Source organism: Hippocampus guttulatus, chromosome 1, assembly GCF_054856545.1.
Source record: "Hippocampus guttulatus isolate MCC_2025c chromosome 1, RoL_Hgut_1.0, whole genome shotgun sequence".
In the NCBI taxonomy this organism is placed as follows: Eukaryota; Metazoa; Chordata; class Actinopteri; order Syngnathiformes; family Syngnathidae; genus Hippocampus; species Hippocampus guttulatus.
The window spans coordinates 7356651-7375556 of NC_141261.1; the positions used below are offsets into that span (position 1 = coordinate 7356651).

The following is an 18906-nucleotide window of genomic DNA, read 5'->3' on the forward strand; positions in this document are numbered from 1 at the left end:
TGGTGGGTTGTTGTTAGGACCCTGCCACTGAGCGTACACTTTCGCAGGTTGTGTTGCGAACAACCTGTTTATTCGTCTGGCCTCATTCTCTTTCGTGTACCGCTTTAGGCGGCTGGACAAGGCTTGGAGCCTTTGTTTGGCAGTTTCGAGTGCTTCAGGTATGGTCATCTGGATGTACCTCTCGGGTATCGGCCTTTTCATCACACCTCTCTGGGCCTCCGTCAATTGACTCACATCTTTCCGAGCCGCCTTGACCTTAGCCTCCAACCGTCTTTTCCATGGTGGGTAACGTATCTCATGGCTTCCATGGTTGCTCTTATAGCCAAGCATCTCAAGGATCACTGATGCTGAAGCGTATATCAGATCATTGGTTTCCGTGATCGTTACGGTAGGGATCACCCTCAGTGCTGCATTCACACTTTCCATGAGACTTTCAGGTGGTACTCCACATAGCCGTTGTAATCGGTTTCTAGGTTGCCCAGCTTTCATTCTCGCCATGATCTTAGCTTTCAGGTCAGTTGCTGCCTCGCTCATTCATTGGGGCTGGCCTCCCAATCTCATCATCTGCATTCATTGGGGCTTGCCTCCCAATCTCTGGTATGACCTCCTCCTCTGATCTGGCAGGCATCTCCGCTTTGTTCCAGTAGCCCATTTTTCATCAAGGTGCTCTGGTTCCTTGTTTGGCCGGGCGACGTCTGAGCCGGGATGTCATTCATTTTATTGTCTCTCATCATTGTATGAGGTAGGCATTAGCGTGAAGGATCTTGCCCAAGGACCCACACTGGATGGTGTTATGTGCTCATTTTTTGCCCCAAGCGAGATTCGAGATTCGAACCACCGTCTCCCGTATGCCAAACCGATGCCTTACCAACTGAGCTATCCAGCCACTATATATATATATATATATATACTGTATATATTTTTTTTTTCAAAAGATGGCCAAACCTATGGAACACGTTTCATTTCTGATCAGACGAGTCTGCAGTCAACTGACCACAAATGACGAAAAATAGTTAAGGCTGTTACTTGGGGAGGCCAGGGAGGTATATCACCAGTGATTTAGATTTGCATTGTATCAACATGATTAGATTGTGTATTCTTCACAGTTCTCCCCCACATTTCAAATGTGTTTGATCAATATATACTGTAATGCATTCCCTACATATTTTTTTTTTAGGTTTTGCACATCCGAACGTACAATGTTTTTGAAACGGACAAGATAAATTCCCCATAGAAAATTGGTGGATGAAGCATGAAGTGGCACAGACGAGCACAAAGCAGGGATTATCAAACCGGCAGAGGTTGGAGTCATGTGGTTAGCGGGCTTCGCTGCAGGCCTGGGGTCATTTTTAACGCGTGCGCACACAGATGCTCAGGCACACAAACTGCAATTTGTAATCGGGCTGAATTTTGGAAAAGAATCCAATTGGAATCCCCTCCCCTCCTATCCATTGCCATTAAGATTTTAAAATGATAATTTTTCTTTTCAAGGTCATTTCTAATGTATTTTCACCAAGCCAAAGCAATGATTTGGTCTTTATTACAATAAATGGTACCTAAATAGTCATGTAAATGGATGTTTTTAATATTTCAGCCAGTCCAGGCAAAATATCTCCGAACAGAAGGCTGAGCTTGTTTGTGCATATCCTGTCGTTGGTCAGGTTGGCTGTTGTTGTGTTCAGGATGTTCTGTATCTGGTAACTCGACTGGCGCGAGAGAGGCTGAATGATGGAGATTCTGAACAAGATGAGTCATTTTTTCTGGTAGACACAGTTGTTTTCCACTAAGCCTGTTATTTTCTCTCATACAAGGATGCCAGGTAGCGGGTAGTGGTTTTTTTTTTTTTCAACATGCAGTCTAATTTTATAATTCAGGAAACTGTGGTGAAAGTTGAGTAAAGACTCCTGATGAAGACGTTCAAGTAGTCCTCTGGATAAGGCGACTTTTTTTAAAATACCTGTGTGGATTAATCTGGAGAATTAATCTATTTTACCTGCTCAATAAAAGTGTTTCAGATTTTACTTGGGGTTTTTTTTGGTTCTTTACCCAACAATCTCTTGTGGAAAATTATATAGTCTGGTTAAATGTAAATGTCTTTATTCATGTGGTGGCTTTTAAACTTACTGGTAATTGGGCAATGCTATTGGGGTAGTTCCAACTATAGCTGTGAATCATTTTTTAATTTTATTTTTTAGCATGTTTGCAATTGGGCGGACCCGGTGATCCAGTGGTTAGCGCGTCTACCTCACAGTGCTGAGGTACTGGGTTCAATTCCAGCTCCAGCCTCCTTGTGTGGAGTTCTGCCCGGGGCTGCGTGGGTTTCCTGCGGGTACTCCGGTTTCCTCCCACATTCCAAAAACATGCATGGCAGGCTGATTGAACTCTAAATTGTCCCTCGGTGTGAGTGTGAGTGCGGATGGTTGTTCGTCTGCGTGTGCCCTGTGATTGGCTGGCAACTGGTTCAGGGTGTCCCCCGCCTACTGACCAAAGACGGCTGGCTTCGGCTTCGGCTCCAGCACCCCCCGGACCCTTGTGAGGATAAGCGGATCGGAAGATGGATGCTTGCAATTGATTATTTTGTCTTTGTCAACCACTAAAGCGCTCACACGGACATGTGGAAATGATACACAAAGGAATTAATGTCTTTTAAAAGACATTCTTAAGGCAGAGTTGCATGCCGGGTGCGTTTTATCCTCATATTAGGCGTGCCTTTAAATACACGCCCCCTCAATGCTCTGCGTTTGAACATACATATTTTCCTTCACACGCAAATCTTGGGCAAGGGTAAGAAATGACTCACATGAACGTAAGTCACACAAATACGACATCCATTAGATGCACCCAGACCATTAGATGAATAACATGATTTAAGAAAACAGGTTCCTTGCAGAATGAAAATTTGTAGCATTGTGCTGCAGTTTTAGGTTGGGTTAAAACAAAGCTGAACGATATGGACAATTTGAATTCATGCTTGTGGAGCACGTGTTTTGATAAATGGCCACATCATTCCTCAAGCTTTTATGGCTCGAGTGGGAAGTGTTGTTTTCTTGTTGGGCTGAGTGGAGCCTTTTATTTCCTCAGGTTCAGCTGACACTGCATCCTTTTGTTGGCTTAGCACTAGTTGAGGGTTGTGTGGATCATCCAGGGTTCCACACCCTCAGTGAAAATTCACCAAAAACATGTCACTTGTTTTTTTTCTTATTTCTGCTTTGGTGCTGTGAGACCTGATCATCCAACCTGGAGGGTCAATATTTTTATTTCTACTTTAATTATTTATCTACACCATTTGGATCAGACTCTCAAAAAAGGCTAGTTTTCTTATTAAGAGCCTCAAAGGGCTTCAAATGCCCACATTTCTCACCAAAACCCATGATATCCCCTGATCTAGGCCCCCATTAGGGCAAGGAAATTCAAAAAATCAATTTTAGGCAAACCCCCCACCCCAAAATAAAACAAAAAACCCTCCAAAAAAACAAATGCTGTACAATGCTATTATTATTATTATTTTTTTTTTTTAACGGCGCGATTGTCCTTTTCTTGAGACAAACTCCAGGGAAGCTGTTGTCCTTAAGTCCTAATGGGAATACTACACGCCAATGCCTCTGGAGAAGCGGTCCTCCTCAGGTGTTGTCCCTCTTGGTTGATGCTAAATCAACACAGCAAAGCCCCCAGAAGAGGGGAGAAGTGGCAATAAAACAGGCCAAAATCCATATCAGTAGTTGAGGCAGGGCGAGAAATGAGTTGTCTATGAGGTGTGGTTTAACCCAGTGCGAGAGCGTAGAAATAAGTGCAAGTTAAGAATTGAAACATTTCTGCAAGCATGAGATGCTCTAATTTCCACTGGCAGGACATTCCAGAGTGCTTGAGTTTGAATAGAGAATGCTCTTGAACTGCCTGACTTCGTTTTAGCTCTTGGAGTCACCAGAAGACCAGCAACATGTTTGGCTCAGAATGAAACATAAGGATCCACGATGTCAGCAAGATAGGAAGGTGCTAATCATCCCTAGCTGGTCATGGTGACACTTCTAAAAATGTTAATTCAATAAGAAGAGCAATTTGTAGAGACAAGACCAAGTTTGCTTGCAAGCATCTGAATAACTACATTGGCTGATGTCAAGCCAGTAAGTCTTGTACAAGTCACACCTGAAGGTGACGTCACCATGCATCGAGTTCTCAGAACGCGGTCTGCCATGACACTGTGGGAATGTGGACACACTTGCAGCAATAGGCCATGTTTGTTGAGTTCTGTGTAAAAAGCAAGGGTAGCTAAATGCATTTTCTGAAGCGCCAATTTTGTGGGATTGCTGTGTAAACTGACTTGTAATTCAATTTTATTGCATTTATGTTTTTTTATTTTTTATTTTTAAACAACCACAATCCTTCCCTAAGCCCCCCCAGGCCATTAAACTCCTCTCTTATCAGTTGTGGCTTTGTGCTGGATGTGTGCCGTTTGTTATTGGCCTGCTACCCTGTTTATCAGGTTAATAATTCACCCACATGCTTCACCTTGTTTGCCCTTTGGCCCGATTCCATGTCAACACAAATATAGCTACAGCGCCTTTTTTTTTAAAAAAAAATTTGTGATAACGTATGTTACCAGCTTCAGATTTATTTTATTTAAAAAAAAAGAGAGATGGATGGACATTTTTGGTGTGGGATTAGTAGGTTGGCTGTTCCCTTTATATGGAAAAGTATTATAGAGGCTATCATGGATTCAGACTTTTTTTTAAAAACATTTATGCATGTGTATAATTATAAATTCATTACACATACTTAATGCAGCTATCTATTATTTCCATTAGGTGAGCGCACAAAAAAAAATCAAGGTGTCCAATTTATGGAGGCATTTGAATCACTCTTTAATTTGGTGATACTTGATTCTGAGCCTTACTGCATAGAGTGCTGAATTTTTTTTTCTCATCCAGAATGTAGAGAATCATTCTCATATTCCATAAGAAAAAGTTATGAGATGTTTAAAAACTGCATTGCCAGGATAAGGCGAACACGGGAGGCCCGGCCGGCCATGCGAAGTAAACTGACACAGTCAAACCAAACCGTTGAAACGGTTTTCAAAAGCAGTTGAGGCCCAAGTTTGTATGTGTGTGAGTGCCAACTCTCCCAGCGGCAAGCAAAGTGACTGACAAGAGTTGGAACAAAGCAGCGTGACTGACTGCTGGTGACATATGAAAATGAGAAGTCCGGGGGGGGGGGGGGGGGGGGATATATCCATCCATCCATCCATTTTCCGAACCGCTTGATCCTCACTAGGGTCGCGGGGGTGCTGGAGCCTATCCCAGCCGTCTTCGGGCAGATATATCCTGTCTGTTTTATTAATTGAGCGATAAATTGACATAGTAATTATCGTTAGAGGTGTAATTACGAGCATCTGTAGCAAAGAACAGGTGCTGACAATCGAGTAACCACACTTGCAGATGGTTAAAATAGGGAAAAGGTGACTCAACCTTTTGTGTTGCGTGTCTGTGTGCACCACACTGAGCACAGAGAAAAGAGCAAAGAATTGTCAGAGGATTTGAGAAACAAAAGGACGACGACTGAAGACTCGATTGTTGCGTCTTCAAAGCGTACTAATTGTGCCTACCAAGAAAACTGCAAAGTCTGTCCATCCAAAACAATGCACGTTATACAATCATGTATTTTCTCTCCTGCTTGGAATTGTGTATTTGCGTATTTTACGATCTGTTGAATTCTGAAGCCCGCACACTGTGGAATCCCTAAAAACAGCAGCCAATATTGCGCTGAGGCATTCCTGGTCGCTGACAAATTTGAAATATCTGTTTGTCTACCTACGATCTATCTTTGTCATATGGCTTGGCAACTTCCACTGCGTCCAATTCAATAGACTTTTAAACAACCAATGTTCTGCACTTAAACTTAAGATAAGATAAGATATCCTTTATTTGTCCCACACTGGGGAAATTTAAACTTGAACGTGCTGTGAAGTGAGTTCAAAAACATCTTGTTAATTTAACTAACTAGGTCAGGGATGGTGAACGTAATTGCTGGAGGGGGCCACCATTTTTCAACAGTGCTACTGGGGGCCCATATAGGACCATGCAAACATTTACTAATCAGATGTATAACAAAAATTATATTCAAAATATGGACAGAAAACAAAACAACCCCCCCCCCCCCCCCCCCCACACACACACACTTTTTGGACCATCTCTCTTACCAGCAGAAATCACGACTGTCATGTTGAAACCAACTCAATAAATTGTGGTGACTGTAAATGTGTGACGTGGAGGTGGAAAGAACAGTTGCGATGACACAAAATACCCTCAATTCCACTTGTGGTTTTCTACTTCGATTGAAACAGATTCGACTTGCTGGGTGAGAGACTACTTTTACCAAACACTCGTTTTTAAGCAAAGTAAAATTTTAAATCAAAGGTGAAAAACTACAACAGAAATATAGAGCACCCTCCAGTTGTAGGAGTTATTAGGAATTCCCCCATTTTTTTAAATCTCTAAAGAGCTAAAACTGGAAGCTTGAGCAGCCATTGTGTCTGATTCCAGATGAGACTTCCGCAAATCTCGTGATCATCTCCAGGATTCTGATTTTAGCTTTTTCTTTGACTTTTTGGATGAACATGCCCCCAACACTTCCTGTAGCCATTTTAGCCATACACACCCCCAACCCTCTGGAACTCTCTACTTCCTTCAAATCATTTCTTAAAATTCACCTGTTCCACAATGCTTTTAACACCTTTTAATCGCTTTGACCCATTTTTGCTTTGTATTTCTTCTTCGAAATCTGTTTGTTTTTAAAATGTGTATATTTTGCTTTAAGAGGTCCGTTTTTAATCATGTGTTGCTCAGTTCTTGTTGCAAAGTGTCTTTGAGTATGATGAGAAGTGCTTTCAAATAAAATGCATTATTATTATCGTTATATAAAATGCTGCAAGGTCACATACAAGCACCTTGTTCCCTCTTCCATGTCCCTCAGGTTTCTACAAAGTATGACTCATTGCAGACTAGTTTTATTATACAGAGTTGACCATTATTTAACAGAGATAACACACATTCGTAAAATTCTGCGCACCCCAAAGATCACCTTTCAGAAGTTGATTGTCCTTTGTACTTACCGTATTTTTCGGATTATACGTCGCTCCGGATTATAAATCGCACCAGCCAAAAAATGCATAATTAAGAAGGAAAAAACATATATAAATTGCACTGGGGAAATTTATTTGATAAAATCCAACACCAAAAACATAAATGTCATCTTGAAAGGCAATTTAAAAGAAAAATAAAACTAGAGAACAACAGGCTGAATAGGTGTACGATATGCTAATGTTACATGATGCTTAAACAACGAACTTTGAATGTGCCTGGGATGTTCACGTAACATATTAAGAGTTATTTAGACAACTATAGCACAAAGAACATGCTAACAAATTTACCAAACCATCAGCGTCACTCCAAATCACAAAATCCATTGAAATCTTCATGCTCGGTGTCACTTTTAAACAATTCCGCCAACTCCGGAGGGAGAAGTTGCAGCGCTTCGTCTTCTACGTCGCTTACGTCAGAGTCATCGTCAGTTGTTTTTCTCAGTTACCGCCAATGTGGAAAGTATCAACACAGGCCGAGAGCACCCTCTTGCGGTTTAATGTGAAAATAACATGTGATGTGTACAATGTGTTAATCATTTCACACATAAGTTGCTCCAGAGTATAAATCGCACCCCCGGCCAAACTATGAAAAAAACTGCAACTTACAATCCAGAAAATACGGTAATGTATAACACGCTATTTGCTGTTATCCATGCTGAAAAGTTGAAGTATTATCTCCATAGTAATTTGAGAGTTTGGGATTTCATTTGTTTATTACTTTTTTAATATTTTTTGTGTGTAAAAAGAAGTTGTCTAACCTTGCTAACAGTTTCGACCATCCTTACACGAGCCTCTGCCGGAGTTTGTCCAAACAGAGGAAAAGAGGGTCCTTCAAAGTCAGCTCATGGACGTTGTATTTTTACAAAAAGGAACATCAGATTTATGATAGCCGCAGCACAAAATACAAGACGGTAACCTCGAGGGGGCACAGGTGAGGTTGGAACAGAAAAGCAGATGTGTGCTATTCAGGCCAAAATTAGCTCTCCCGCGCCTCATGAACTCCCAACTAATGAAACGTAATGCAGGTTAATTGTTTATCTACAAGTTCACTTCTCCCACCTCCTCACCAGTTGCTCCTCTGTCTTTGTCCTCGTTTGACGTACATCAGTTCAGTAGAGGCTCTGATGCATTTCAGCTGCATCCTGCAGCCACGTGACTGCTGGGCACGCACGTTCATCGCGTGAATCCCCCTCCTCTCTTGGCCCTCATTTGCTCGTCCTCTCCTCACATGACTCCTCTCTCTCTCTCTCTCACGGGCACAAATTTTTTATGATGTTGTCGACGGTGCGCCAAGATCGTTTTCTCTGACCACGACTGTACTGGACTGTCTTTTGCGGCTCTCACGATTTGACTCATCCGATGTCTTTTTATGTCAATTCAAGGAACGTTCTGAATTCAAACTCGGAAAAACAAAGGTTGTGGCGAATTTTGTCAGTCGCTTTTTGCCCTTCGTTGAAGGCCCAACTTAGTGAATAAGCTGAACTACCCAATATTCATGTTAATTTCCTTACATCCTACTTTTAATTTCTTCCAAATGCTGTCCTCATTTGGTAAATCCAGATGAATAAAATTGACTTTCTTTCACAGCTGTGCAGTGAATCAAAGTGTAATTGGGATTTCGATTGTGGCTTTTTCTGGATCTGGAAAAAAATTATAATCACAGAAAAACAAATTGCCAAACAGTTGTGTGTGTGTGTGTGTGTGTGTGTGTGTGTGTGTGTGTGTTCCCCACATTTTGAAAGTACCCTGACAGCACCATGTTACTTGAGCAGCAAGCGCGTGACTTTGTTTTGTTTTATTTTGCTGTCCTCGAGTGTGTTTTAAACTGTTTGACATCCCAGTTGGAGTTTCCTGTATGACTAAACACACAGTAAAAAGAATTACAGACATTTTATATTTAAAGACAAGACTCTCTCCATTTTAAAAACATCGCCAATGCCAATGTCAGTCAATAGGGGTGTTCACACGGCACACATTTGCTCCGGTGCTGCACCGATGTATTTTGTTACGATATATCTTACACCGGAGCATATTTTGTGGAGCGTTCACACGTATAAAGCCGCTGAGCGTGTTAGCACCGGCGCAGCGCTGGTACAGCCCCACTTGGGTTCACACAGCAGTTTCTGCAGCGGAGTAAAACAATAGAAAACAAAGAGCTGTCGTGTTGGTTCTTTTTAAAACATATACAACTCAAGCAACTACTGTACAGGCACGTCCTTCTCCTTCTCGGTCTCCGTGCCTTCTGCTCGAGAGGCGTTCAATGACCGCCTGGAAAACGTAAATTAACGATGACTTCAATGACACTCAGAAAAGCGAACATATAATGCGCCAAACAGAAAATCAAGAGAGGAAATCACTAAATAAATTCAATGGGGGGGGGGGGGGGTTGTGAACACACAACAGAGGAACAAACTACACAAACAACTCCGAGACAGTCCAGTCTCCTACAAAAGGAAAGATGATGTTTGGGGACTACCCCCCCCCGTTCTAGTTGACATGGTATAACCCAAGAGGCAAGATGCCGCTTGCTGTTATTGCCAGTTGCCATTGTACTATTATTGCCAGCCATCATGTCTTGTGTCGTTATTAAACAAACAGATGACGGAAGTACAACAGAGCACGAAAGCAACACATTCTAGCCGTACGTAATCAACTCTTCTCATGCGTAGCGAAGGCTACTCCCGCCGCCGCAAATGAGCATTTTCTCCGGAGCAAATTTAACCCACCTCAGGGAGGTGGTTTAAAAATTTGTAAGCTGTTTTCAGGGGCTACACTGGTGTAACTTTGCACGTGTGAACGTTCTACTGGGGTAGCACCGGTGTAGCACCGGAGCAAATGTTGCCATGTGAACACCCCTAATGTAAAATCCCATTGACATGCTAACGGAAAATTAGCTTTGACTTCCGGGCATTATATACCTGAAAATAAAATTCACACACGAACACTGTAGTAGTAACGCATGCATACAGTTCATAAAACAAGACTCAGAGGCGCATATTCTTTCCAATCTGTAAAAAAAAAAAAAAAAAAAAAAGTCATATTAATAGAATTCAAGCACAACTTTCTTACTTTTCTTATGTTATTGTAAGTGTGTACTCCACATATGTGCGGCACCACACTTTGCCAAAGAGGCCAACTTGCCGGTATTTATTTTTATTCTTAGCGTTTTTTTTTAATTGATGTAATTATTTTATTCTTAATTCACTTTGTCACAAATTTATTTTCTGGTTGTTCATTAAAGTTGTATTCAAAGTTGAGTTTGCAAGGCGTCTTTATTGCCCTACCAACACACATTTCCGCGTGGTATGGCACGAAATACGATACCAGAGATTCCAGGTTAGTCCATTAAGTCCCAAGCCTTGTGAAAATAAAAATAGAACCACAGAATAAGATAAAATACATATTTTAGAGATGAGGAAAATCCCTATTCACATGGTGAAAATGTGTAATTATTCAATACAGCAAAATTGTGGCTGCAGCAGAATGAAAACGCCAGGCGTGACTTCCACATGACATTTAACAAGGTCATTTTGTACTTATCAAAGAGAATAGGGTGTTCAACATGCACCGATGAACAGCATCATGTACAATGGTAGTTTTGATTAGTTGAGTTGTGGTCGCTGAATAAATACTGAATTAACTCATTGAATCCCAGCCACTTTCACTGGAGCAACCCCCTCAATCCCAGCGTTTTACTGGATTTTGACTGATCTTGCAAGGCCCACAGCATATTTGGTTCTAATACTATATAAACATGGAGCCTACCAAAATAAAGTTTGGACTCTCTTCTTTCAGCAGGAAAAAATGTTTCTCTCTTTTTCCATTCTTCAGCAATCGGCATTACAAAATGGCTAAGTTTCATGAAAATGGCGATTCCTGGGCAAAAAAACAGAGAAAAAGAGCTTTTTGTAAAAGCATGCATTTCAAGCACGTGAGGCACCACTGCCACCTACTGGTCGCTTTTTTACATGATTTACAATGCAAACAGCTTATTCTCATTCACAGCTTGCATCAGACCCTCCTCCTCTCTTATGATGCAAAAAAAAAAAAGACTCAGACGTACAGGTACGTCCTTGGTAGGCGGGGCCTATTTTTAAAAATACGTACAAGTACGTCTTGTGGAATGAAAGAGTTAATTAATTTTAAAAGGAATGAATAATTGTTTTTTGGGCTGTCAGAAATTAGTCTTTTTAGATCGTCTGTAACGTACAGTATGTCCGTGTGGTAAACATAGAACAGGCTAAATGATTCTGGCCATTGCCAATATGGTTTTGAGGCAGAATTTTTTTATTGTGTGTGTTGGCCAATTTTTGTGAATGATTTAACCAAGTTAGCAGACTCCCACCCAGCACTACAATTTGTTAAAGATGATATCCATATCAAAGAAAATAATCATGATTATTTTTCCCATAGTCACCCAGCCTTGTCTTAATATTTCAAAAAGGTGAAACATTATTCGACATATAATCCGATATTTAGTACTTTTCTGTGAGTTTTGTCATGAAATCATTCATTGTGTATCTGGTTTTTGTAACAGCATCATTTGCTTGTTTACACGTGTCTCCTCTGACTCATTCAGGCAGTAGCAGGTTGCGTATCGTGAGACTCAGTGCCTCATGCTAAATATGCTAATACCCCCAACACCTGTCTTTTTATAAGGGGGGGGACAACGTTGGAGCATCTGACCAGGCACATCCTTAGAGCACACTGCTAACAGGAAACCAACTGATTTGTTATCTAACTTCGGTTGGTGACGTTCATAGTTCACAGGAATATAAAAGCTTTTATGCTTTCTTTTTCTTTTTCTTTTGACTACTCAGTTGTCAGTAGGATAAACAATACCTCTGGAAATCTTCTCTCTTGTCTTACACAGTGATGGAGCCCATGACGGTTACTACGTCGGTGGCGGGATCAGATGATTTCGATCGCAACGCCCCGCGGATCTGCGGGGTTTGTGGTGACAAAGCCACCGGCTTCCACTTCAACGCCATGACCTGTGAGGGTTGCAAGGGCTTCTTCAGGTCAGTAATCATGTTGGACCAGCCCATGTTCTAACGTTCACTTTGAATGTATGAGTAAGGGGTGGGTTAGTTGATTGTGTAGTCTTACTGTATGTTGATTGTGCGGAGGTGAGCGTCCATTAAGCACGTCTTCAAGCGATTGAGGACAAAGGGAGTGAAGTACTTGGCTGGAACCCCGCCGAGGCACTCTTGACCAATTTGCGTTTGAATAAAACTGTGTAATTGTCATAGGATCTCATTAATTAATTGAAATAGTTACTTAACAATTCATCGATCCTTGGTTTTCTTCATCGTTTCATCAAACACCTGTTCCTGATAAATACCAGTTAAAAAAAAAAAAGGTTTTTGGCTGTGTTCACTCTTGATGAGTATCCAAAATGATCCGTAGTATACCAATTTGGTTTAGTTCGATTTGGCATTCACACAGACATTTTTGGACCAAAGATGCCAGTAAAAAAACAAAAACAAGTATGTGAAGACCAGGGCTGCAACAACAGATTTTATCAATTTGTTGTTGCAGCCCTGGTCTTCACATACTTGTTTTTTGATAAAATCGCTTTGATCATGTCAGTTGAGCTTTATTTCCCATGGCGGCGGTCACAGTCAATGCGGACTCGAGTATACACAGAAGTCCAGCCCCCCCCCCCCCCCCCTAAAAACACATACATGGAGCATTTCAGGGTGTTGTATATTTCTCTTTGTGTCGGGTAATTATTAATAAGGACACCGTAAACAATTGCATGTCGGCATTTAATATAAAACTCTGACAACCAATGTGCGTTCCTTGCAACCACAGCGACCAGACCAGTTTGGGGTGGAAGTGCAAAGAGCCCCGGCGCCTTTGAAGGACAAACTTTGACGTGTGTTGCGTCGATGAACGCCCTCAAAAATATATGAATACATAGTGTTAAAACGTGTGTAAGAAATTGACTTAAAAAACAAATGAATAATGTTCGGAATGTGCTCATGACTGTATTTGGTACAGTATGTACTACTGTGTAACTCGGCATGGAAATGAATGTGTTGAAATAGACTCCATGCAAAATTCTGTTTTTGCAGTCTGACAGACGGGACATGGCGCCTTCTCGATATGTTCCGATCGGAGAGAAACACACTCTCGTTGAGGATTTTTCCTGGCTCAAATTGAGACAGAGGTCACCATGCGCCATGACGTGCCTGTATTTTATAAATTCAACGGACTCCCTTTCTTTTACAGGAAACATACTTAAAGTTAAGAGTTAAGAATATGACTATAATTTTCTTACAGCGCTCATTTATTAAAACTTGAGTAGCAGAACGATGGGCTCATAGCTTGTGTGGTGGGGCCGCTTTTGATTGAGACAGTCATAGATTATTTTGAAGCACCTGTGCTGCAATAAATAGCAGGCTGCAGTGTCCTCTGTTCGAAAAATGAAAAACATCTTAAACCATATTATTTTAGTTATTGTAACCTTATTGGTGGGCAGCCCGGTGGTCTACTGGTTAGCGCGTTCGCCTCACAGTGCAGAGGTGCAGGGTTCGATTCCGCTCTGGCCTTCCTGTGTGGAGTTTAAATGTTCTCCTCGTACCTGTATGGGTTTTCTCTGGGTACTCCGGTTACCACCTTAGACTGCGTTTATCGCACACTGGGTTCCAGATGATACCAAGTGACACACACCAAAAAAAAGCTACACTATCACCACTCCCAATCCCAACACAGTTCGTTTTCAGTGTGAGCATCATCAGAGTAACTTCTAACCAATGCACGTTATGGATGTTATGCACTATCCATAATTACTACCGTAAAATTATTGGTATGTTGGAAAAACTACACTGTAACACTGTAATAATCAGCTCTTATCTGCATTTAATGTAATCGAGGATGATGATAACCCGACCTTGATTTTTATTGTATTTCTTCTTGTTTTATCACTGCTTACTCCATAACAGATCTTGATGGGTTTTTTCCCCCCCGTTTCTCTAAATAACATGTAAGCCTGTGTGAGCTACATTATTCATTAGTGTAGTGAATAGATTCTTTTTATTTTTCTATACTCGTTCAGACACCGCATGTTTTTTACTGAGCCATCTTATGTCCTTCCATTGTCATGGATACGAAATGTGTTTCACTAATTAACCGTGTCAGATTCATTGAAATCTCACCAAATGTTATTTCTGCTGCACCGTTCATCCCCCAAACGGTAATGAATGACTATTCATGAGTGTAACCAATCTCGTGTTTCACTCGGCTAGGCGCAGTATGAAGCGTAAAGCCGCCTTCACCTGCCCATTCAACGGCAGCTGCACCATCACCAAAGACAACCGACGTCACTGCCAGGCCTGTCGTCTCAAGCGCTGCATTGACATTGGCATGATGAAAGAGTGTGAGCACGTCTCTTTTGACTTGGTGAAACCGTATTCGTGCGGACAGAACACGTCCTTTCCTTTAAGCACCTGAAAGAAACAAGTATATGTTAAATAGTTGATGTCTCATCGCGTTGAAATTGCCCTGTTTGTTGGAGTTGATATTGTGGTTATTCTGGCTTGAAAGACTTAAAGTTAATAATAACTGGCATTAGCAGGAAAATTATTTTCTTCCTGGGTAGCATTAAAAAAAAAAGTTCTGTTTATCTGCTCTAGGCTTTTTTTTTCTTCTTCTGGGCGTCATCAATCTCAGAATGCGAAGTAAACATTTAAAATCAAAACTCTGCAGGTATGACCACAGAAGTTGGAAAATGGCTGCGTTTCTTTCGCAATAAATGCTCCATCGCATAGGTCATTTTGTTGTTTCAGTGGCACAGTGAGTGTGTGTTGAAAAGGATTCTCGATTACAGGTATCAAAATTGAATCGACAACTAATTGAATATCAATTGAATCCAACTAGTTCGGTGAGCGATTAATTGGGGAGAGCCATTGTTTAACTTGTCCAAATTCTCTGATTTCAGCCTTTCATGAGTAAATGTTCTCAGATTTTTCTGTCGTCCTTCATGAAACCAGACTTTTTGTCTTCTTATTATTTTCATCAAAATAAGACTTACGCAAACATCTGCTTTTACTTTGGACAACAATGATCAAAATGTGTCCCCATTTTCTGGCATGTTCCAATACGAGCCCCAAAGTGATATCAGGGGAGGGGTGGGAGTGGGTGGGATGAAATATCTCTCGGCGGGGATGAGAAAGTTTCTCATTCTTTCGTGTTTTCGTACGGACATGTGTCACTGCGAACACTCTTTTCTGAGACTCCTTTAGATGGAAAAGGGAGAAAAATATGGTTTTGTGTATAAAAACATGGTTTTATGTATTACTGCAGACTGAGTGGAAATTGGCGGTTTTGGGGGTGCAGGGGGGCGGGGTTAATTGAGTAATCGATGGAAGATGGAATCATCAATCGGATAATCAATTCTAACAACATTCATTTGTAACAGGCCTACATATTCGGTATAGAAAAGGAAAATAAGCACTAGGGTCTTATTTGGGTTTTTAAAAAAACAAAGTATGAGCACATTTAGGTTTTTGCCGGTGTGTACATGACACCTTGCTGCTAATAATCTGTTTTGAAAGGGTTAATCCCCCCCCCTCCTGTTGAAGATCTCCTGTTGAGGCCTTCGCTTGACCACATCCAATTAGTCACTTTACAAATCGAAAATGTTTCTTTTGCCAATAGCTGTGGGACTGCTCAAGTTGTTGGTTTGGTTCTTGTAAAGCAATGCCGAGACAATGCGGTTGTGGATTCAGTCGTGGCTCGTGACCAACTGGCTCAAACGAGTCCCTAGAATAGGCAAACACGGACCAAACTGTGCCTATTCACCAGTGCCACAACGAAGTTTCTTTTTTTGTTTGTTTGTTTTTTTGTGTGTGCTGCTGGCATGAGGCTGCATCGGTGAATTTGGATGGGCAGTCAAAGCCTAATTAATGAGGACAAATTCAAAGAGATGAAAACCAAATAAATTCGACGGCCAGATTCTTTCACAAGCCTTTTAAAAGGCTGTGTAGCCAAATTGTTGATGTTCTTGTTTTTGACATCCACATCATGTGGTTATGTAATGCTGCTTCTGTGGTTTCAGAGTCCGGAGAGCAATCATTCAAAAGCCACTTCAAACATAGTTGTTTACAGACTTAAGGAAAATTACCAGTATTTAGTGAAAATAGCAAGACCTGAACCAAAAATAATTGTCGCCCGTGCCAACTCCTTTTGCAATTTATGTACTGTAACTTCTCGAGAACAGCACACACTTGTATAACACGCCGCCCCCCCCTAAAAAAAAAAAAAATAAATCACCCTTCCAAAGCACTTTGCATGATGTCACAGAATTGTAAAATCAAAAATGTAATTCAAATGTGCTTAGACTAGCGAGTACTTGTTGGATAGTTTGTGTTGAGATAACAAACAGACAGGAGGCCACCTCATAGGCTCGCGCGGTATATGCGTAAAAGCTGTGCCCTCACGCCTCGAGGCCTTCCTCTTTTTGGCACTCATGGCCTGTCTGGCAGTCAGGCTGTCTACACAGTTGAGCTCTTCATGGGTAATCTGTCACCGTGGCAGAGAGTCAAAAGGATAAAATGGGCAAAGCCATTCAGGGGTCAGTGCGTTACTCCCTAAAGCGGCTACCCGAGCTTTCGAGCCAGGGCCTGGCTGTCAATTTCTACTCTCTTTGTAGCAAGCGCCTATGTGTGTTCTTTGTCTGTTATGTGATTACCTCATCAAGCTCATCAAGTTTACCTTTTCAAAGGCATAGACTAAAAGTATAAGGATGAGTTACACTAAGTTAAGTAAATGTAAAATGCAGTTTTTAACTCATTCACTCCCAAAGACGTTTTTAAACGTCCTTTCAGACTTGGTCCAGAATTCGCTGGTACTGAATGAGTTAAATGGTGATTAAAAAAAAAAAAAATTTAAGGGAAATTTATTTTATCAAAGTACTTGCACCATTTTTCAAATGACTTCTGTTTGCCAATTGTTTCCAGTAGGGCAGGGCTCCTGGCTAACCTTTTTTTTATTATTTATTTTTTTACAAAGAGCCAAGTGGCATCTAATTTGAAATTTAGGGGCACACGCTTGAAGTTCACTGGCACTCCAATCATTTTCACTACATTACAGATAAATTGGCTGATGTGGAGCAAGAGTTTCATGAACAAAAAATAATTAACAATACTAATTGAAAAAAAGAACATTTCAGCAATCATTGGTATTTGAATCGATGCAAAAAAATGTATGACATCATATCTTGGAATTGAAAGATGCTACGCAACATAATTCTGTTACTATAAATGTCAACATAACCTGAAATTAATTTAAGCCATTCAAGCCACAGACAAATAATAAGTTGACATGATTGGAACTTAATTGCCCTGAGTGCATTTCCGCTCTATCGGGTACTCATCTTTTCTTTCGTTATGTTGCAGGCTTGACTGAATGATGGGAGTCGTGCGTATAGGGTTCCAAAGTATATAACGCTGTGCCGAATGACACGCAACGCCAACAATTTCCCCAGAGAGCCCTTCATCTTGTCCAACCTAAAATAGTCACCATAAACACTGTTTAAACTATTCGACCGTATTCACCGTGCCGCTCTTGCCGTTGCATGAATAAGGCAAAAGGCACTTCAACATCCAACACCAGCCGTATGATCCACAGGAAGAGACGGCACACGACACGCCTTCTTCCAGGAAATATATGCTTCTGACATTGAAAACAAGCCAAAGGATCAACTCAACCTTAGTTCTCTTCCTTGAGCAAAAAAAAAAATTAAAATAAAAACCCTGATAAATCTGAATTCCCCAGTCCTTCTCCAGGATGTGTGGTTATATACTTTCAAAATGAACAGCCAGCTGTTTGAAGCTATAATATGAATACACACTCAAACAACGGCCATTTAGTACATTTCCTCATTGTAAGTTTATTGGCTCTTGTTGTGTAAAGTATATCCAATTTGGGCAATGCCAGTTTTTTATTTAATTTTATTTTTTTGGTAGCCTGCCACAAAACAAAAATAATGAAGATTTGAGTTTCATCTTTAATTTAAAACAGTGATCATGGCTGGACAGACACCAATGAATTCAGCCCGACTAGTGTGCAACTCAAAGGGGGGCGCTTTAAGAAAATAAGCTAGCACATTTCTAATAACGGTCTTTCGAAATATAAGAGTTATATTTCTAATAAGTCTTTCGATATGTAAGAGTCATAAATGTAATGTTTGACAGTTTCGGATTCGCTCGTCTGCGTTCCGTTTGGTTTGTCCTTTTTCATTTTTTCCTGTAGTTAGCCAAGATGGCGCACATCGTTATAGTGGCGCGTCGTGATTTGCCCTGATATCCTTTTATTGTTTTGTTTTTCAATTTGCTAATATCTAGTTTGTTGTTTTGTTTAGCCATCTGGGTTTTTTTCCATTTACTGTGTTTTACTTTTTGTTGTTTTGTTGAGCTATTTGCCTTTGTGTTTAGTTATTTGCTTAAATCATAATTTGAATGCTATAGATTGCAAAGGCAAATCGCCGACTGAAAACCAAGACATCTGCATATTATTATTTTTATTTTTTTTCGTCCCTGCCTTGCAGTCATCCTCACAGATGAAGAGGTACAGAGGAAGAAGGAAATGATATTGAAAAGGAAGGAGGAGGAGGCGGCGAAGCAAGCGTCAAGGCCTCGGCTCAACGAAGAGCAGGCCCAGATCATCTCCTCCTTGGTTGAGGCTCACCACAAGACTTACGATGCCTCCTATTCAGACTTCTCCCGCTTTCGGGTGAGGCCACTGCTAACTTTTGATTCTGTTAC

General features: G+C 41.0%; 1 protein-coding gene across 3 annotated transcripts in view; it reads left to right on the forward strand.

Annotated features, from left to right (window-relative positions):
- LOC147210229 (vitamin D3 receptor A) overlaps nt 1-18906 on the forward strand; it is a 59558-nt gene that overhangs the window by 21289 nt on the left and 19363 nt on the right. For 2 of the 3 annotated variants that reach the window (XM_086107139.1, XM_086107148.1), the window contains 3 exons: nt 12009-12156; nt 14389-14519; nt 18690-18874. In XM_086107139.1, coding sequence (XP_085963265.1) covers nt 12011-12156; nt 14389-14519; nt 18690-18874 — 462 coding nt within the window. In that variant the 5' untranslated portion in view covers nt 12009-12010. Of the gene's footprint in view, nt 1-11802; nt 11882-12008; nt 12157-14388; nt 14520-18689; nt 18875-18906 lie in introns of those variants that run through there. The other variant, XM_086107157.1, reaches the window with a different exon arrangement.